At 37.1% G+C, this 20,569-nt stretch overlaps 5 protein-coding genes across 16 annotated transcripts in view; 4 read left to right on the forward strand and 1 right to left on the reverse strand.

The window, feature by feature from the left end:
* Window positions 1-80: 80 nt before the first annotated feature.
* Window positions 81-1,830, forward strand: LOC124220939 (ATPase ASNA1 homolog). The gene is made up of 6 exons (XM_046630414.1): window positions 81-325; window positions 440-648; window positions 720-825; window positions 965-1,115; window positions 1,199-1,507; window positions 1,639-1,830. The coding sequence occupies exons 1-6, from the start codon at window positions 207-209 to the stop codon at window positions 1,756-1,758; spliced, it is 1,014 nt and encodes a 337-aa protein (XP_046486370.1). The 5' UTR covers window positions 81-206; the 3' UTR covers window positions 1,759-1,830.
* Window positions 1,831-2,091: 261 nt separating this feature from the next.
* Window positions 2,092-5,974, forward strand: LOC124220919 (ribitol 5-phosphate transferase FKRP). Its single transcript, XM_046630368.2, has 3 exons — window positions 2,092-3,035; window positions 3,286-3,543; window positions 4,343-5,974. The coding sequence occupies exons 1-3, from the start codon at window positions 2,571-2,573 to the stop codon at window positions 5,111-5,113; spliced, it is 1,494 nt and encodes a 497-aa protein (XP_046486324.1). The 5' UTR covers window positions 2,092-2,570; the 3' UTR covers window positions 5,114-5,974.
* Window positions 5,975-6,710: 736 nt separating this feature from the next.
* The window catches only part of LOC124220882 (dynein intermediate chain 2, ciliary), a 46,809-nt gene continuing 32,950 nt past the window's right edge, over window positions 6,711-20,569 (reverse strand). The window contains exons 1-14 of one of the 3 annotated variants that reach the window (XM_046630292.2): window positions 10,466-11,762; window positions 10,196-10,324; window positions 9,828-10,029; window positions 9,572-9,688; window positions 9,321-9,481; window positions 9,062-9,145; window positions 8,794-8,980; window positions 8,506-8,667; window positions 8,266-8,409; window positions 7,951-8,057; window positions 7,687-7,864; window positions 7,350-7,581; window positions 6,997-7,230; window positions 6,711-6,888 (exon numbers count right to left, since the gene is read on the reverse strand). In XM_046630292.2, coding sequence (XP_046486248.1) covers window positions 6,711-6,888; window positions 6,997-7,230; window positions 7,350-7,581; window positions 7,687-7,864; window positions 7,951-8,057; window positions 8,266-8,409; window positions 8,506-8,667; window positions 8,794-8,980; window positions 9,062-9,145; window positions 9,321-9,481; window positions 9,572-9,688; window positions 9,828-10,029; window positions 10,196-10,324; window positions 10,466-10,516 — 2,166 coding nt within the window. In that variant the 5' untranslated portion in view covers window positions 10,517-11,762. Of the gene's footprint in view, window positions 6,889-6,996; window positions 7,231-7,349; window positions 7,582-7,686; window positions 7,865-7,950; window positions 8,058-8,265; window positions 8,410-8,505; window positions 8,668-8,793; window positions 8,981-9,061; window positions 9,146-9,320; window positions 9,482-9,571; window positions 9,689-9,757; window positions 10,030-10,195; window positions 10,325-10,465; window positions 11,763-20,569 lie in introns of those variants that run through there. The other 2 variants (XM_046630284.2, XM_069136495.1) reach the window with 2 other exon arrangements.
* On the forward strand, window positions 7,694-14,657 carry LOC124220969 (uncharacterized). Of its 2 annotated transcripts, none has more exons than XM_046630474.2 (5): window positions 7,694-7,826; window positions 11,945-12,066; window positions 12,138-12,216; window positions 12,339-12,525; window positions 12,678-14,657. In XM_046630474.2, the coding sequence occupies exons 2-5, from the start codon at window positions 11,995-11,997 to the stop codon at window positions 12,880-12,882; spliced, it is 543 nt and encodes a 180-aa protein (XP_046486430.1). In that variant the 5' UTR covers window positions 7,694-7,826; window positions 11,945-11,994; the 3' UTR covers window positions 12,883-14,657. The 2 variants fall into 2 exon arrangements, with proteins under 2 accessions (XP_046486430.1, XP_046486440.1); XM_046630484.2 differs by lacking the exon at window positions 7,694-7,826 and adding an exon at window positions 11,526-11,709.
* The window catches only part of Ih (hyperpolarization activated cyclic nucleotide gated potassium channel Ih), a 166,123-nt gene continuing 161,108 nt past the window's right edge, over window positions 15,555-20,569 (forward strand). For all 9 annotated transcript variants that reach the window (XM_046630182.2, XM_046630208.2, XM_046630198.2 and 6 more), the window contains exon 1: window positions 15,555-18,479. The gene's annotated coding sequence lies outside the window, so the exon portion shown is untranslated. The remainder of the gene's footprint in view (window positions 18,480-20,569) is intronic.

The raw sequence follows: 20,569 nt of genomic DNA on the forward strand, positions 1-20,569 counted from the left end.
GCATAGATATATTGATTGCATCATTGTTTGAGCATCTGTGTTTATCACTGTAACAGTTGAGCACAAGTTGGGAACAACTGTCATTAGCATCAGCTGTGAAAGATTGGCGCAGAGCGTGACGCTTGAGCGCAAGCAGCGAAACTGCGAAATTAGTTTGTCGTGACGGGTGACATTTCGATTTTTGAGTTAATCAGAGATTGAAAAATATGGCTGCGAATGTCGAATTTGAGCCGCTGGAAGCGTCCGTGCGAAACGTGATTGATCAACGATCGTTGAGATGGATATTCGTCGGCGGAAAAGGAGGCGTTGGGAAAACAACATGCAGGTGATGTGTACATAACCTATACATGAGGGAGAAAATATCGTAGGAAAATAGTTGTCCGGTTAAAATGACATTCATAAACCGATAATTGTATCTCTAATTCTTTTTTCAATACAGCTGCTCCTTGGCCATTCAACTAGCTAAAGTTCGCGAGAACGTCTTGATCATTTCCACAGATCCTGCGCACAACATCTCAGATGCGTTTGATCAGAAATTCAGCAAAGTACCCACAAAAGTAAAAGGATTTGATAATCTATTTGCCATGGAAATTGACCCCAATGTTGGTATCACAGAACTGCCTGAAGAATATTTTGAAGGCGAAGCCGGTTAGTCGATATTGGAATTATTCTGAAAATGGAATATATTCAACTGAATTTACCTTCTCAACAATTTTTAGGAGTCATAGGAGGAGAAGCGATACGTTTGAGCAGAAGCGTGATGCAGGAGATAGTCGGCGCCTTTCCTGGAATAGATGAAGCTATGAGCTACGCCGAAGTAATGAAGTGAGTAAACTTTTTTAACTCCAAGTCTCAAAATATGTCGAAGTAATTATTGTAGAAAGTCAAATGTTTTCTACACAATCGACAAATCGTGTATGGTGACAAGAAATCATTGCTTTAATTTTGTTCATACCTTTTTCAGGCTTGTGAAAGCAATGAACTTTTCGGTTGTTGTATTTGATACGGCGCCAACCGGTCACACTCTGAGGTTGTTGTCCTTTCCACAAGTTGTAGAGAAGGGTTTAGGAAAATTAATGAGACTGAAAATGAAAATCAGTCCCTTCATATCTCAGGTATGTGCAATAGAAATCAATTATCGTGTTCTATCATACAGCTAAACAGATCATCTTAATAAAATGGACCTCACTTTTTACAGATAGGTTCATTGTTGGGTATGTCGGATATCAACGTCGATACATTTTCAAATAAAATGGAAGAAATGCTGGCAGTGATTCGTCAAGTGAACGACCAATTCCGGGACCCAGAACAAACAACTTTCATCTGTGTTTGTATAGCCGAATTTTTGTCCCTCTATGAAACGGAAAGACTAGTTCAAGAGTTAACAAAATGCGGCATTGACACTCACAACGTTATTGTAAACCAATTGTTATTCCTAAAAGAAGGCGATGTGCCTTGCAGACTCTGCCAAGCCAGGCACAAAATTCAGGATAAGCATTTAGATCAGGTAATTCGTTGACCTCTCGTCGTATCATTTTTCCAATTTATAATTTCTATAGCGTATAATTGGAAAAATTCGTTTCAATATTTTTTCATACTTTTAACTACTTTGATCTAACTACTCTCGTCGATTCAAAGATTACAGATTTGTACGAGGACTTCCACGTGACGAAACTGCCATTGCTGGAACGCGAAGTTCGCGGAGTTCAGCATATAAAAGAATTTTCCGAGAACTTGGTGAAACCGTACAAGCCATAACATTAACATTTTTAAAAATTCATTGTATTTTCCTCTACAGCCAACTGTAAAATAAAGATTACTGAAAAAATATTCTATATTGAATGCATTTAATATCTATTGGCCGTAGTCCTTGTACTATGTACTATCAGGTTTTCCACCAGTGTTATGGAGTAACAGATACCCTAATTTAAAAATTGATCTTTTAATACAAACGTGTAACAATACCTTACATGTTTATGTATAAGGTGCATAAGTATGGCTGTAACTTGACCTCGTCTGAAGAATATTAAAAACGGCAACCCTAATGCGGTTTTGTGTGCCTAATGGCACGGAGTAATTGACGGCTCCTTTCGGTAAAGAAGCTACCTGATCGCCAAATTACCCATCGAGTACTTTGCACGAAAATATGCCCAGGGGTACGAATTTGGCAATAATAATTCTGCGCGAAAAATGTCTCGTACACATTGCTTGTACCGTTGACTGAAGATTATCCTCAGTCAACGCTCGTACGTCTTGTAAAAATGTTTCTTTTTTCGTTAAAAACAGTACCCCAGTGATTAATCGAACACTTTTTCATACGGTTCGTTTTTGAAGTAATAAATGTATTCGTAAATCACGTCGTCAAAAACAAGTTTCATCAATCAATTCTCACGTTGTAAAGTAGTCAAAGTTGAAAATCCGCGCCAAGGACTAGCGAGTCCCGGCAAAGCATGACCGTTAATGTTGCGTCGTCTGTTGGTTGTTATCGTTGATACGAAAACGAAGCGACCTGTCAAATATCCGTTCTAATCATGGAATTGTTGAGTAAATCGAGTTTTTCTTAGTAAAATATGCGTCTCAAACTGGTTAAAATATTACTGGTGCTCGCGTTGGTTGGTAATATAGTCGTGTGGCATAGAATATGGAGATTATTCGCGGCTCCGAGCGTCTCTCTGACGGCGACGCCGGCCGCCTCGACGGTCGAAACATCCCAAAAGGTTCATCGAGGCTTAGCGCGGTCAGTGACGATTGTTATCCGTCAATTTGAAACATTCGAAAATGACGTCTCTGCCACGGTCGAGTCCGTGATGACCGCCTTTCCGTTAATTCCCATTTTGATAATATGCGACCAGCTTCCCTATCCGCCGCTGGAACTGGACTTCAAAAATAATACAATGCGATACGTGAAGCTAATCAATCTCCAACTCAATTTTAACAAGTCCTTCGACGAAAGGAATCCCCTCTTTTTCATCAGAACAAAATTCGTTCTATTCCTTCCCGATGCTACCAGATTGAGCACCAAACAAGTATTGCAGGTACGCTTCTCGAGTTGTTAGTTACTTTACTAAACTCAGTAAGAAAAATCATCGAAGTGTGCGCAAACTTAGATGAGTGAACTTGAGTATAAACTTCTGTGATGTTTGTCTCATATTTTAATACTATTTATCACGTCCCATAAATTTTATTCCATTCATGATTTTATGATGTCCAACTGTTTCAACAGCTAATAATTTTTTACCTCTATTATGCGATGATTACATAAGTTGAACATTTTCACTGTTCCAGAGTATGATTATCCAGGCGTCAAAGTTGGGGGCTGTTTCGGTGCCAGTCGGTGCCAATCCTTTAAGTTGCATTGGGATGGCACTGCGAGTAAAAGAGTGGAGCCTAGAAATGTCGAATATCGACGGATCCACGTGTGATTCTATAATCGGACGTCACGGTACTATGATTGAAGCTAGAACGTTGAGGAAATTATCCGATCCATTCATTCTGCCATTCACAGACGCTTTCTACATCCAGACTACGGCGTTGGGAGCTAAGGTATGCGATTCTATGACTTTTACAATTATCAAACATGTTGAGTATTGTAATATTTAACCAACATTATTTTTTCTCTGATCACTAAAAGCGTAGGAAATTCTTTCCCACCTAGCATCTAGCGGTACTACATGTAGTTATGGATATTTACATAGACTGACGATTTCATTGCTTATACCGTAATAGCTGATGAAATTACTACGATAATAGTTGAATGCAAAATTGCCTGCAGTATCTTCCCTTACCAAATGTAATCTACATCACGCCCAATGTAATAATTATTTTTAGCCACGTACATCGTAATATAGTCGGAAATGTTGCGGTTTATTTTTAGTGTTACATCGATTTTTGTTATCTATTTGGACGCTACACATTCTCGGTATGTGCTTGTTATGCATGTATTTAGATTCAGAGCTTGCTTTCTGGTAAGTACAACCATTATATTATTTTAATTCACCTACGTAATATACATTATGTTCTGAATTGATGAAATTCTTATCACCAACACCAAAGAAATTTGGTATCGATATGGTGAGAATATATCGTTTGGTTTTCATCTAAACTTGATTCTTAACAGATAGATCTGTTCGTACTCTTTCAGAACAGGAACATGTGGAGCTTCTTACCTCTAGCAGGAGTAGCAGGTCACTTTTCTCACTTGTACTCTTTATTGGAGTAATTTGATTTAATGCCCTTGAGATTTTTTTGAAATCAATAAGATGAAAGGGGCCAGTTTGATGTGAGAAGCTTCACATGCTTCATGTATTGCACTGAAATTCTGGAATGTGCCTTCTTTTCTCAGGTGCATATAATGAACGATCATCATTTCAACGAAGGGAAGCTACTATTTCGTAGCCATCAAGCACAGTGGAAGGTGGAGCAGTTATCTCGAAGTCGAGAACGTGAAATGTTCGAGAAATTAGGGATAAAAAAAGTGACGCGCGTATCCGGGTCTGTCGAATGGTACGGCTGTTCTCGAGAGACCCCAAGATGTTTCGGATCCGTTGTTAATGGAATACCATCCTACCTTTATCAAAACCGATACACACCTCCCTGTTGTTTAACGGGCCTGAGAAGAGTAGCCCATCATGTATTTGATAAGCTGGAAGAAGTTGGCATTCGGTTCTGGATTGAAGGAGATTCGCTGCTAGGGGCGATGAGAAATGGAGATATATTACCATGGGGTCATCAAGTTGACGTAGGATTGAATCGTGACGATATTATGAGGTCTCCGTGGTTGGCCAGAGCTAGGAACAAGCCGGTAACAGATAACCAGGGATTCATTTGGGAAAAAGCTACGGAGGGTGAATTTTTTAAAGTTCAATACTCCAAAACAAACCATCTTCACGTCAATTTGCTTCCATTTTATTCTGAAAATGGTACGATGATGAAAGATGCCTGGTTTTTGAAGAACAAGGATTTTCCGGAGCAATTTTTACATCCGATGTCCAGTATTGAATTCGCCGGCAGACAAGTACCGTGTCCAAATAATATTAGAGATTTTTTAGAAATAAAATATTATAAAGGTGTGATAGAAAACCCTGAAGTACCTGGAAAACTCTTTCCTGATTAGAAATTTTTGAAAACCATCTTTTTCATATCACACAACGGATTGATTAAATCGCTGTAATACCTAGTTATAGTTTAATTTTTTTTTTTATCATCATATAATGATTGACTTTTAAGAGACGTAACCCGAATTATTAACTTGTCAAACAATGCGATCAACTTGAAAAGTTGTATTTCCTTGAAATTATGACAACTTCTGTATGTGTATTTCTTTTTCCACAACATTACTATTTACATTTTTCATTTTTTGAAATTATTATCACTTTAGAAGATTAATAGAGATAACTTTCAGAATATTTCGAAGAAAAGTCAGCTAGGCTGGGCGTTTCGTCCTATTCTTTTTCCGCCTAGGTAACAAAATATATTCGTGTGAATATCATTTGAATAATAATTATCGACTTCTCATTCTGTCCACAAGTTTGTTAGTTATATTTTGTGAGCTCCATACTGGTAATGAATTTACCGTTGCTTTTCATCCCTACCTTTTCTCAGCAATACTATCATAAAATTATTGTTTTTGTCATAAATTTGTGCTTCTGGTATATACCGATAGTACCGCCACAAATTTTGAATAGTTACGACATTTTTTTTCATCAAATGTTGATAGTGAGTAAGGGTTGACACGTGCGGCTTTATGATAAAGACCAAAAACTTAATCTTAACCCAGAATTCAGAATCGTTGAAGGTTTTGGTAGGAGTTTTCTTGTTACGTAGTTATACATATACCATGTATATTCAAAGAGGCTATATATAAATGTTACATATTCATACATGGATCGACACAGTCATTATCTTCAATGCTAAGAATGTGTGATTGCCTTTTTTTCGACGAAAAAAAAAAAAAGAAGAAGAAGACGACGAAGAATATTTCGCTAAGAGCGTGAATAATAATATGGATTTTTTATGTGACGTCGACACTTAATATTAGGCTTATTCTAATATTCCATCATTTACATTTACTTGCTACTATAGGTACATATGTAGGTATATAATTGAAAGAATGAATTAATCTGTCTTCATCATTCTCTTGTGATATCTTTATTAACAATTTACAATGACACAGGGCGGTGTCCCATTAGTTTACACAATGCAAGACCCATCCAGATAAAAACTCGTATAACAATTATTTAACTATTGTAGATCTAGCAACAAATGTCCAATATGGATTTCTGAAATAAATTATCTGAATATTTTGACTCTCAATTTGTCGTGCCCAATTATTTCACGTTTGCTCTGTAACTTCAAAGGGATGAAAGAGAAGCAAACTGAGTTTCCTTGATTTGTTCAAATATTGGACGCATAAGTTGTGAAGAAATTATATATTAAATTTGTAAATTTACGAAAACTATAGAAAACTTACATTCGACTCAAGTGGCTCAATCCACAGAGTGATAAAGTTAATTTAACTAATTCAATATTTTGATAAATATAAATCGTTGCATCAATAATTTCACAACAAAACATAACAATATTAAACACGGTTCAAATATATTCATTTATAAAAGTAATATTATATATTCAAATATTTACAAGAATATCTCATCTCGGTTATTTCTTTCTATTTGGATAAAGTTCTATTTAATTTGTATTTCGCAGAATATCTAATTTGTTATTCTAACGTCTGGTGGGGGAACTAAAACTGGCGGTTCTCTAACAAAGCTCAGAAGCCGTTCTAATTTTAACGCTTCTAATTCGTACTGTGTCATTTGCAACTGCTTTTTCGTCGGCTTTATTTTGAGTCGTAAATTTGGTGATAATTTCAGCGTGTGTACTGTTCCCCTGTTAATTATAATGTAGATAATAGATTAGTGATTACCGATGAGAAATCGTAGAAGCGTGAAGATATTTTGTACTCTTATTTTTTTCATTACATATAATCACACTTACTTATCATCCCCAACGATTATGAAAGGCAGCGCAGCATTAAATGCCAGTCTAGTTAGCTTGTTCCTTCTTTTACTAACAATTGCTTGAGTACAAATCGGCCGATATTTATTTATATTCAAGTCAAACACTGTAACTTTTCCATCGTTCGACACACAAGCCAAAACTGTTGAACTGTACGGAGCCCATTGAACATCCCCGATCGGCACTCCAAGGTCAAACATGAACAGAGGCTCTCTGAAATATATGTCATTCTTAAAGTATTGTAATATACACTCGGAACAAATACAATTGCTTTCAACCATTATTTTAAATTTTGGACATCGTTAAGATTAAAAATTTAATGCACAACTAACAGCCTTTCGTCTTCCCATATTTTGATTCTCCAGTCGCCGGAACAGCTAGCAAATATGCTTGAATTGTATTTGTTGAAGACAATTCTGTGTACAGGCATATTATGGGCTTCGTCATAAGTCCTCATGTATATACTGCTGTAAGCCGTATTGCACTTGTAAATCGTACCTTCTTCAGTTCCCACTAGAAATATATTTCCATCGTTCGGATGGAAAGCTATGCATGTTCCACATCCTGGAGAAAAAAATGTTAGATTGATACTCCTCGATACCTTTTAATTTTTTATCTAGAGTACCTATTGTAATTTATTTCTCACACCATGTTATTTTTGTTTCGTACCTTTCAGGGTAATCATGGTACCATCTGGCCCGGGAATAGGAGGTCTGTCAAGATATAATGTCATAATGGTGGTGACACCTAAATCGTTCTGATTTAACACCCAATGATTGATTTTCCCATCGATGCTTACACTATAGAAGGTAAGATTTCCTTCTTCGGTATCTGGCGCCCATCTCACCTAGGAACTCGGTGTACAATAAAATTCGTATTCATTTTACGAAAAGCGAAATTTACCGAAGCGAACAATTGTTAAGCACAACGTACCTCCCATACAATACCTCCGTGCTTTTGCGTAACTTCATTGCTCTTATATTGCGGCTCTGTTGGTGGCAACATTATGTTGTACACTGCTACTGTACCATCCATTGTTCCTTTATAAGACATAAATATTATGGAATAACGATACATGCAAGAATCATCAAATTTGAGTCGAGAACTTGACTAGCAAGATCTAGAAGTATACCATACAATCGATTTTTTGATAGAATGGATTCAAATGTGTTGACGTATTTTTAGTCTTTTACGAAAAGTTTTAACATCACTGATCTAATTTTCTCTACATACGACTGTTGTCTTTACCAATGACCAGCAAATGGGGGTGTTGAGCATTGAAGTCTAGACACATGACGGGAGAATCGGTCGGGCAAATCCACTCTGGATATGATGGATTTTTAAGACTGAAGAGACAGACGTTTCCTGTGCTTACTGGACTCCCAAATGACACTAAAACGTGAAGTTCAGTCTACAGTATTTGAAATAATATTCGATATTGCTGTACACTATGTTCAATTTTTAGTCATATGTTTACGATGTACTAACTTGTTCCAAAAGCCACAGCAAAGAAATCATTGTATCTTCCGTTGAAGCACATGTCGGTGACATCGTGCTTCTTTGATTTCTCATAACTAAACTTCCACAACGGCAATAGAGAGCCTTCGCCGTCTTTGAACTCGTCGCTTGGATCATTCCAGTACCGATAGTCTGTATAATTTGATTACTTAGGGTGATTGAGAAGAAACACTTCAGAGTTTAAGATGCTCTTGTTATCTCAGATGAATCCATGTTAATTATTGCTCGTATGAAAAGTGAACAAGTTTGAGTATTCACCTTGAGATATTTCATTGAAAATATTTTGATTCACCATTCTTTCCAATGTTTTAGAAGCCTGCAACATTCTAATGTTCGCAGCCATTGCTTCCATCTGAGCTTTTCGTTTTAAATCCTCTTTCTTTGGTTGAGGTAAAGGTACTTTTCTTTCCTTTTCTTTTTCTCGTTGTTGCTGAGCATAATCTTCCTACGATGGCATTTGAAGAGACATTTGAAAATATTCTTATTTTTAAACATGTTCGCGCTTGATCGAACTTTTATGACAAACCTGATATTCATCGAATATTATCCACTGGAAAACGTGCGCGTTGAATGTTGCTCTTGGTGGAGGTACGGTTTGAGTAGACATTTCCTGAAATTATAATTTCGGTTATCTTGTAAGGTTGACAAATGATCATTAAATGCTATTATACATCATGGAAGTAATCAAATTATGTACCGTCATTGGTATGTTTGCCCACAGTGACATTATTAATGCAAAACTTCTTTTTGTTCAAACGTAAATTGTATCGAAACTACTCACTCACCCTCATAAGATTATTATAGGTCAGAGCAGCTCTTTCGCAGAAGTTGAATTGATTGGGAACTTTTTTTGGCTTTACTACCTCACCCTCCTCCTCGTCTGGTTCAGGCTCAGGTTCAGGTTCTTGTTGGGCCTCTGCAGGCTTCTCAGCATCCTCTATTTTTTCTGTTGGTTAATGAAAGGTGAGAGCAATTGAAAATGAGTAGCTCTTTGGATTAGTTAATACACGATCAGCCAAGATATTTGATTTTATACCTTCGTCCTCTTGGTTAGCGTCTTGCCCATCTTCTTCTTCTTCGTGACCTTGCTCTTCCTCTTCGTCATCTTCGTCTCTCTCGACTAAGAAATCTATCGGTTCTTCCTGAGTATCCACTAAAGAAATATTACTGTCTCAAGATTATGATAGGCTAAGATCTTGCCGCGTCAAATAACAAATTTAACTTTGTGCATTGTTGGGTGATGTGCGTGTTTCTTCGCGCAAATATTTATACTTCATCACAATGGTACTTGCTGATAATTCCTCCCGATATTTGAATTCTCGCTTCCTCTGACTCTTTGTGTAATATCGTTCCTGGTATGTTCAAAAGCGTTACCAAATGCGGCGGGTTTGGCAATCTGACGAACTCTCTTTGCCTCCATGACCACTCGACAAGCGCATCTGGAATACGGGTATTGTGCATCATCAGAACTCTCGCAATTTCTTCCTGCAGTTCCTGTGTTGATAAAATTTACATTTAATGACTTGAGAACTCTGACAAAATCTTAAAGTCTTGACGTCGATACTCCATATATAAATGTAGTATTATTTTGAGTGGCGATATAATGTTTAGCGACAAGTAACCGACAAATATATCATTTTCAATCTAGATATTTACTTACGATTTCTGGTAACTGTAGCTGGTCATCTGGTTTGAGGTGAATTTTTCCTCGCATCCAATCCATGTCCCCTCCTCCCATGTCCTGGCGCGACATGCGGCTCTTTTCTTTGCTAAGATTCAGCGACATTTGCTGAAAGTAATAAGTGTACAACATTAAATTTTCACTTACAAATAGTCGGATGTTCTTTTCCTGACTTATTCTCAATTTCCATATGCTCGATCATCTTGTTCTCGTAATGTTTAAAAAAAGCAACTATTCGTGCGGACATACTGTCATATCGGATATCTTGGAGATTTGTTTCTTGGGTTGTTGTATCGGCATTGTGTTTACAGACGGCTAACTGTTGATATTTATAGAGATCTGAAACTCCTTCAGCCAGCTATACGCGTCTATTGAGCCTTTTATAGTAAATCACTAATATTTCCACAAACACAATTTGATCGGATATTGTTTGTCTTGTGAAGTAATTTTGATAATTCATCAAGTTATTCGAAGATTTGAGCAGTTAAATATTAGTTTGGCATAGAATGTGATGTGTAATTTTTTAATTATGTGCCTCGCATTGCAGTGGAAATTTTTATTTTTGACAGCGAATTGCGGGCTGTTCTGTTCTGCAGCTGGAACCAGTTGGAACTCTATTATTTTTTTTACACAATCTTTTGTTTTATTCTTACATCCTCTTGATACAATTCAATGGTTGCTAGGGTAGATAACAAGGAGAACCGTACTGATAGCTCACACAATTTCCTGGACTCATTTCCGCTTAATTTATGTGTTCTCTAAGAGATCTTATTGAGAGTAAATATTTTCAGAGTTTGAAACTTGAGCTCAACTTTCGAGTTAATATATTTTTTTTCTATGCATTTTAATCATTGTACAGTGAAAAGTTTCTTTAAATTTCTATAACTTTCCATCAGTTAATGGCCGCTGTATTTCCCTCGTATGAAAGATTTTGTAGAAGCAAAATCCTCTGGAAATTGCTGCAAAATAAACTGATATTATAAAAATGAAAATACGAAACAAAAAATACGGTGGAGTGCAGATCGAAAAATCTTCATATAATATATTGGACGATTTTTATTATTTATCACCACTCAACTGGTAGGAATCAACACAATGATTATACGATATAATCTCGCGTTAGTATAACAAATTTTATAATGTATTTATTTGTGATGTTTGCCTAAATACTAAATTTGGAAATGTTTTTTATTCCTTAATGAATTGCTTTCATTCATGTAAACATGTCCCTGATGCGGTAAAATTTCCACTGTCGCGTTTCATGATGGAACAGATCAATACTATCCAGCATTACCTCATGGCACTGTTGTAACAGTTCAACAAGTTTCGTGTGTGCAGCAAGGATTCATTCAGTTTGTAAATATGCTTTCACGAACTATCAGATTGTTCTGATATTAGTTTGCAAATTATCTTGCAATTAATAAAGTGATACTTGAAAACCCTGTGCTACTAGTGAGACGTACAATTGTTTGGAAAATTATGTTATGGAAAGTGTAAGTCAATGCCTAAATACTGTTTTCTCTACTTGGAATCATCTCTCATCTTGGGTAAAAAAATAACAGATGTATTTAAAACGGTTCTCTTGAGAAACAGCATATGATTTTTCTCTTCTCTGTATTTACCAATAATTATCGTAATCAGTGCAATTTTTGAACAGAGTCACATAGCGGATCATTTTAAAAGGTATACAGTTACTTTGATAACGATTTGTTTTACCAACTGGAACAGATAGCCGGATGTATAACGGATTGAAACATTGTTAATTCCAATCTTCTAAAATGATGGAGGATAGTGGAATAGAAAGTGATCCAAAAGCCTTGAATCAGCTGGAGGACGAAAGATTATTTCCGGTGCGTAAGATTAAGAGGTGATCTTGAACAATTTAAATGTAGTACAATTCTCAACCGTATTTACTTTTTAGGGCAGTGACAGCAGTAGCAGTAGTAATCACGTACCAACGCCACAGCGAAGCACTACCAAGCAGTTGCAGAAGAAACTGGGTAAAGCTGATAATCCATCTTTTTCTCCTCAGAACATGCATGAGCTATAGATTATCGCACAGAAAGAGAAATGCAAATATTTACATTCTGTAATAACGCAAGTTTCAATTCATTTAACACAGAGGCTCGCATCGAGCAAGCAAAAAGAATTCAACGGAATTCTGAGTACAAAAAACTGCCCAATAGTGGCATCGGGAATTCTGGTTCTGGAAGTAGTACGGGACTCATTTCTATTCAAAGATTGCCTATACCGCACAAAGGGAAGGAGCATCATCCGTTGGTCGAATATTGGGAAAGTGACAGTGAAAGGTATCGTGAACGATTATTGTAGTAATCTCACTTATGTATCTATAAAAAAAAAAAAATGCTGGTTGAAAATCTGAGGTCTCGATCTGCATTTGACAATTTTTTTATCGACTTTGTGCAATGAAAATACAGTATTTTTTATTTATTCCTTCCAGCGAAGACGAGATGACGTTGTACCCTCTCTCTCGTTCCAAAGACTCAAACAAACACAAACAGGACCTAACGGATACATTCAGCATCGAAGAGTTGAGCGAAGGAAGCGAGGACTCGTTACACTTGGGTCCAGCCCAGTCGTGTCATCCTCATGCGCGTACATATACTCCGGTTGGGTGTTTCACCTGCCATTGCCATATATTGTAAATCATTTGAAAGCAAGCTGATGGCCAAATAATACAATGCTTTAATCTCGTCTGTTCGTATACAGTTTGTGACGATAGTTACTCTCATTGCCAATGATAACGACTATATTTAAAGAATGCTGAGATTCCGAACTTGAATCTATCGATACATAATTTTGCATTAATATTATTGTCTGGATACGTCATCGATAAGAAGTCGTTTTTGTTCATTATTCAGAAAAGTGTATTCCTTGGATATTGGATGCAATATTAATAGTTACTTGTACGCCATAGATTCAAAACACCAATGCATTCTGCTTAAAAGTATTTTGCAGTTTAAGTTTCAACTAAGTTACGTGATATCGTCATATCAATGCTATAACATTGGCCGAATGAAACCGTGCTTCCTATTTTACTACGGCTAGAGCTCTGTACTGATTAACTGACTTTTAGAGCAATGCCATCTCTGATTTGATATAAAAATGTATAGCAGCGTTTAGCGTTGCATGTTACATCGTGAGTGTTTATGAATATAAAACGAAGGTAGAAAATTAGAATCTTGAAATAAACAATTTAAAATTAAGGTACAACGATTGTCATGAACTAAAAGAAGTATCTGCAATTCCACATTTTTGCCTAAAGAATTTGAGCCGGAATAACATTTAAATATTATTTTCATTTCTGATTAATCAGAAGACACATGTCAATTGTTATGAATAGATTTTGATATTCCAATTTCTATATAATTTGAATAAGATGTTTTTTATATCACAGTTTATTTGCACATTGTTGATTACTCAGCCTTTAGAGTGTTTGTTATTTTTATATTTAATTTACAACTAAAGGCAACGCGTATTTTATTTGACTGTTCGTAGATGGAAATTATAAGTTGTTCACTATTAAATGCACAAACGACAACGACTAAAGATAGTATACAGTATAAGTATATGTACGTACTGTATGATATACGCAGAGATAAAAATATAAATTATATAACTGTTTATTGCATAACGTTAGCTTTATTATAGTTTACAAAATATCTTATATATACAATACGGTGTTCCTGAAAAAAATTAATTTGCGATTTTTCACCGTGGCACCCCCTAAAAGTTTGTTCGGGTCAAAACAAAGATTCTGACAAAAGATTAAACGTTCTACGTTATGTGGAAGATCGAGTTTATTTGATTTTTCACTTTTTCCCATTTGTTTTTTGAATTTGTATAGTAATACGTTGTAGCACGTCACTTATTATTTTTTCCCTGACATTTATATGCAACACAAAGTTCACGATCTATAACGCAACGATATATCATCCGGGAATCTTATCCTCCTAAATTGAAAGTTCATATTGAATTATAACTATTTTATGAGATTGAATTAATAATGAAATGATCGTCAGATACACTTCTCGAACATCAAGTGGAGACTTAATATTACAAGTGCAGGTCTTCTTAGTGACGTAAATATATGTTATGATTGATGTAAGCAATGAAAACAATTTTTTATTCGCGATACTTCAAAAATTATTAAAAAAGTATAAAAGTGTAAAATAAGCCTAGCGTGATCTTCCACACATCAAATAAATCGCTCACCTTTTACCAGAACCTTTCTTTAAAAGAAAACAAATTTTTTAGGTGGTGTCATGGTGAAAAATCGCAAATCATTTTTCTCCGAAACACCCTAAAATAATAGGTGAACCTTTTTTAAATCGAATCTGATTTAAATAAAGCGAGAAAACGAAACATTAGAAATTAACAACACTTCTGTACTAGCATTATTGGACCAAGAGAGAAATAAAATAAGCTGTGACTGAAAGCACGATTTCGTAAGCTTTCATTTGTTCCTGAAAACGGAAAATTAGATAGAGAATAATTAAACTTTATACATACGACAAAATATAACGCAGTACTTATAAATAGTTGATTTGTATTCGCGCGGGTGTCGGCAAAAAGGAAACTTGCAGATGCGGAAGAGACGGCTGTTTTCCTGTTCTTCCGCGACACCTGGCGCGTTTCTTGAAAACTACCTGAAGGTAGTTTCCTCTCTACCTGAAGTAAAAAAATTCGCCACGACGCTCCAACTTTAGAGACTAATAATTTGAAAGGTAACAATAATTATGCGTTACTTTCGATCGCCAAGCACCGTTTTTACGCCGCGTATTTTCTCCACTCCCCATTAAACCTCCCTTTTTATTCCCGGGCCAAAACACGTTCACAACTCATCGAAAATGTATCGACAGTTTATACGTAACAAACTTCAGGGTGTTGAAAAAATCGTTCGGCATCAACTTCAATCGAAGACGATATACAGTCTGATTGATATTCGTTCGTATAAATTAGCGAAAAAAGTCCAGTAACATGGTTTTTTTTGTTTTCTTTCTTTAAACATCGTTGGGACTATTTGATTTGCGGATTAGATAATAACACAGGAACAATTGTTCGGAGCTTACCGACAAGTGTTTTTCAAAGAAAAATTGACAATTTTTTTTTGTACGGGGGCGTCTGCAGATTTAGTTTAGCCTTCTATGACGTTCGATTTTTGAAAAAAGCACGGATTGAAAGCAGAGGCAAGTTGGCGGTGTAGCCGCTTCTTAAAATGGCGCTCCGGTCGGAATCGGGGGTGCGAGATTTCCGAGGGCAGATCGTGAAGAGTGGGGTCGAGGGTGTTTCAGTTTCAGTGTGAGGCCGGCTGCTAGCCGCCCAGCATCGAAATTGGAATTACACCTCGCCGTGTTATCGAATAAAGAGATCCGAAAGCGAGATGGAGGTCTTTTCCTAAGGTGGCAACCTCCGCGGCATGCGTCGCAATCGATAAAAACTGGTGAACCCCTAATTCCTTCCCTCGTCCCACCTGATAAATACAAAACTTCACGAAAGAAACAATCAATCGAAGGAAAGAAATAAAAAAATTAATTCAAAAAAATATAACCTCTGCACATTGCCGATTCGGAGTGACTGACGGAATGTCGGAATTCGCGTTTAAAAATTGTTGTGTACTTCGCCGTTGCTCGGCATAATAATAAGAAGAGGAGGAAGAAAATAAGAAGAATAACCGTGACCGTTCGGTGCTCGTTGACAGAATTCGTCGTTACGTAAACTGGACCCGATATATCAACTTATAAACCCATCAAGCATAAAAGAGAAACCGAAACGTCATACTTAAACAAAAAACGCTCGGACTTGTCAATCAAAAACAATAAAGAAACCATAACCACCCCTGCATAATTTTGCTCCTCAATTTCACAACGTACAAATTATCTATCAAAATCACTGTGAATTATCTGTAATTAATTGTTACCGAATACAACAAGTCTTCGTTTCGTCGTTACACAGTTGAACGGCTTATCTAATTATCACAGCACTCTTGCATCCGTACGTTTTGTACGAAACCGAACGAAGAAAAAAACGTACGGTAATTTAACGGTTCGGTTCTCACGCGGTCATCAAAATTTGGTACATAGAAGCATAGGGATAGTATACAAATATCAAAAAAGATTCGTAAGGCTGAAACAGATGTGCTTGAAGTAAAAATTTGCAAAAAGGCCAAGAATAAAGGCGAACGAAAAAAAGTCTTCTTTTCTTTGGGGTTTTTCCCTCCGTATTTCGATGTGATATTTTACACGCAATCTTCGATTGGCCCAATAGCGGTGCTTTTCGTGTACACGAAAGAATAAGTAAAAGAGCGAGAGAAAAAAAATTAAATGACATAGATAAATAAATAAGTAAATAAACGTAAACGGACATTGTCACCAGCCTACACACAATAGTTTAGTAATATTTAATCGTCGTGCTCTTTCTAGTCCAGGGTCCCGTGTTTATAAATTTTAACAAATCAATTCGACGGTTAAAAGCCGTCCGAATATGTAGAAAAATAACGAAATAAAAGCCTAAAAGAGAAACTAGGAATTGTATAGTTCGCCGGGGGTAAAATTGGTTTCGTACAATTATCGCAAGCAGGAATTGCAATTGCTACAAGTATATACGTATAGAAGAAACGAAGAAGCTACGAAAGGAGGGCAGCTAATTAATGAACTCGTCGGTTTGAAGTTTGATTAAAGAAAAAAACCGAGCAAATCGAATCTGTATAAATAAACAAGCGTGCCACGGGTCTGGAAAAAATCGATTGATAAAATTCCCGTCGTTCATATAATCGGCAACGTGTCATTTCCACACTGCAGTTGAATATCGACGAAAATTGATAATCAAGTTCTTACGAACCGTTGTAATATTATACGTGCATATAAATATCCACGTACGCTTTACGTATGTGAAGTAAAGAAAAAAAAGACGAACACTATATATAGAGTTATTTATTATCAGATTGTGAGAAAAAATAAAAATATATAACGCACCCCTTTACGCCGACAATTGTGCTGAAAGATAATAACGAATCGCGTAAATTACAACGCTGGCGATTAAACGGTATTTTTGAATCGAGTACCGCTGCTGCTGCACGGGCTCGTTTATTTATAATCGAGGCAATAAGGGGTAGTCGAATGATCTTTGCACCCGAGAGCTTTCTCTCCTACCGTATAAAACGCGTCACGATCAAATTTATTCAGCTCTCTTTCGTCCCGCTATTTCTCTCAAAAATTATTCGAAAATCGAGCTTGCGCTGAGTAATCTCAAAATCAAAATAAAGAAAAAAAGAAAAGAAAAAAAATAAACAAATAAAATGAAATAAAATAAAAATTTCCCGAAACACAAATAGCTCGACTCGAAAAACCGTAACAATATCCTCCATCTGTCATACATAATATGTGTATATCGATTGTGACTGTGATCTTTTTAAGGATATAAATAAAAAAAAAAAGAAAAAACGACAACAAAAAATAAACAAACAAATCAACAAACAAATCTCTTGTGATACTAAGGATATACGTACGCGTGTAAACGAGGAAAGGAATTAACCAAAGTGACTAAGAATCGCCAGACTTTGCAACAGCATCTCGCGACTTATTCGCGACTTATTCGCGACGGGACTGAAACCGATCGTTAACAACCGAAGTAAGGGAGATAGATATCTATCTACACCCAACACAGAGGTATAAGCCATAAGCTATAAGGAGCGAAGGAGCCGAGGAGGATCGAGGGAGAGCATCAACCGGGTCTGTGTAATAATCTATCCTACGGTCCGCGTCGTCGTCAGTTTTGTATAAACCCCTCCTCCTGGACAGCAAGCAGACTCGTGTGCTTCAGGCCAACAAGTATAACCGAGGAAAATGATTCAGTGGCTCGCATCGCCTCGTCAAAGACTCGCGATTAGCCGCTTCTCCTTCTTCACCTCACGGATTATACCTCGAGGATTGTTACCGATGGACACGTGAAAAATTATAACGCCGTTAAACACCGTATATAAATATAAATACACACACACACCGCGTGTAAAAACACTCGACACGGATTGCGATTTGTGATTTCTTTCGCCCTCTGTTACTCTTCGTTTTCAGTGTTTCGTTCGTCAAACCGCGCGCGAAGTGTTTTCAGTTTGTATATTCTGGTTCTTCGATCGATATCGTTTTAATTATTGACATGGTGCAGCGATCGAGTGTCTACTCTTCTTGGCTTAATTACGCTGCCTCGTGATCACCGTCGAAACGACGAAAACTCTTCTTCAAAGGTACGTAGAATCGTATCTGTGTGTGTGTGTTTGTACGCTAAATCCGGCTCATCATTACCCCCGTGTTTACACACGCATTAATCTAATACCCGACACGTTCGTCGATGCATGCATCGTTGATTTTACCTCGCCTCCAATCCCCTCTTACAAATTGTAGGTATTCAGAAGTACTTGTACACGCTCGTGTCTCCGATCTCATGTGCCTTGGAATACTTGAGCATTTTTCATTCACAATTCGTCCGATCAAATTCTAACGTACAAGCGACAGTCGGGTTTGGAAATTGTGACACTTTATCATAATCGGTTGAATATATATCTCGCAGTTATTCCCATCGTTTCAATGAAATAAGGTGTACGTAGAATGGTCATTGGTGTACGATAAGCTTTTGTGCGTATGATATATTCGTGAAATTATCGCAAACCACCCTCGAGGGTTGATATAGTTGTATAATCGCGACGTGTAATCGTTACATTATCGATAGTAGCCGAAGCCGTAACGCTGTAACGTTTTGGAATATAACGTGTCACAAGTAAAATGAGACACGTGATTTGTGTCAATAAGAAATTGAAGCGAACAAATTAAGATCAAGTGCGGAAGAAGTTTAATACGGAATTTTTCATTTTCAAAGACCGAAGTTGGCAAACGTTATTGAAAATCGTTATCCCGCAATTTTAGGAATGTTTGAAACGTGAAACAAGGTTAAACGTATTCGTATGTTTAGAAACACGACAATCTTAAAATTTTATCCCGAATATTTCGTTACGTTCTAACATTACTAGCTTCAGTCTCGTGAATTTTGACAATCGCCGATATTCTTTCGAACGTTTATTAGACAGGTATATTTTGTCAAAGAAAGAAAACTGCGTAAAAGTAACGCGGGACTTTGACACGTGGATCATAGATCCATGCGATATTGTCAGTGAGAATTAGACTGCAATTTTTGTCTTTTATTTAAACGTGACGATTATCCGTTTGATACAACTATTATTTCGAGATAACCTTGGGTTCGTTTAATTATCGTGCATGCATCTCTTAGCTGCAGTATAATTGGAGGTCCCGTGCTTAGCCGGCTTCATTGTTTTCCAGCTGTGACATTCTGCCCACGATCCGCGCTTCCGTAGTTCCTGAAAACATCGGTATTACATGCGCAAAACGTTGTTACCGGTACGACGTATTATTACATGTTATATGTACACAAACCTCGGCATTGTTTCCGAGCGTCGAGTCGGGGCTTCGCGTGAGTGTAAAAGAAGAGAAAAAAAAAAAAACAACAAAAAAGAAGAAGAATCTACGTTGGTCTCTTTGTGCTAGATTTCAACCAACACGTGACAATAAAGTCTACGTACACGTTTCAAAGAGTCTTAAATCGTTTGGCCTCTGCTCGCTTGTTCGTAAAATTAAAAAATTAGAACAAAAAAAAGAAATAAAAAATTAAACTAGTCCGTAAAGTATTAAAATCGTTTGACCCAGACTTTCCGTCATAAGTCGAACAGCGCCCGGCTTTCTGTTACCGGGAGCTTTTAAAGCTCTCATTTTTCACATTTTTCTTCTCTCGTCTCACTCGTAATTATTGCCCCGCCTCTCTTTCTCCCTACCTCGGCTCCGCGGCAACTAAACAGCCCACTTTTCAACCTACCGCTCGCCTTGTTAATCAAGTTCCGAAGGGTTTCAATATGCAATTTGATCTCACCGCTGGATTCTCTCCGAGCTTTTTTCCATACCTTACCTCGTTGGAAATGACACTGAACTTGGCTCGTTTTGAACGGGCTTGCGGCTGCGCTTAAAAGCTCGCGAACGGTTTTCATCTCGCTGTTTTATTAAACTGCCTCACCTTCTCGGCTCTGTTATTACACTTATTAACGGTGTACGAACCACGCTCGCGTTTTGCCTACTCGTCGGTCGTTTCGAGACTGCTGCGATGGGTCTCCTCCACTCACGATCAGCTTTGCACGGGAATTTCGTCGAAGCCTGACTCTGATCGATACCTCGATTTAAACGTTGTACGCGTATCCGTTTTAACACCGGCGATTAATGGGTTCTGGTGTGAATTTGTACTTCGGGAATTCGTGACCGACAACGCTTATTTTTT

Source organism: Neodiprion pinetum, chromosome 1 (genome assembly GCF_021155775.2).
Source record: "Neodiprion pinetum isolate iyNeoPine1 chromosome 1, iyNeoPine1.2, whole genome shotgun sequence".
In the NCBI taxonomy this organism is placed as follows: Eukaryota; Metazoa; Arthropoda; class Insecta; order Hymenoptera; family Diprionidae; genus Neodiprion; species Neodiprion pinetum.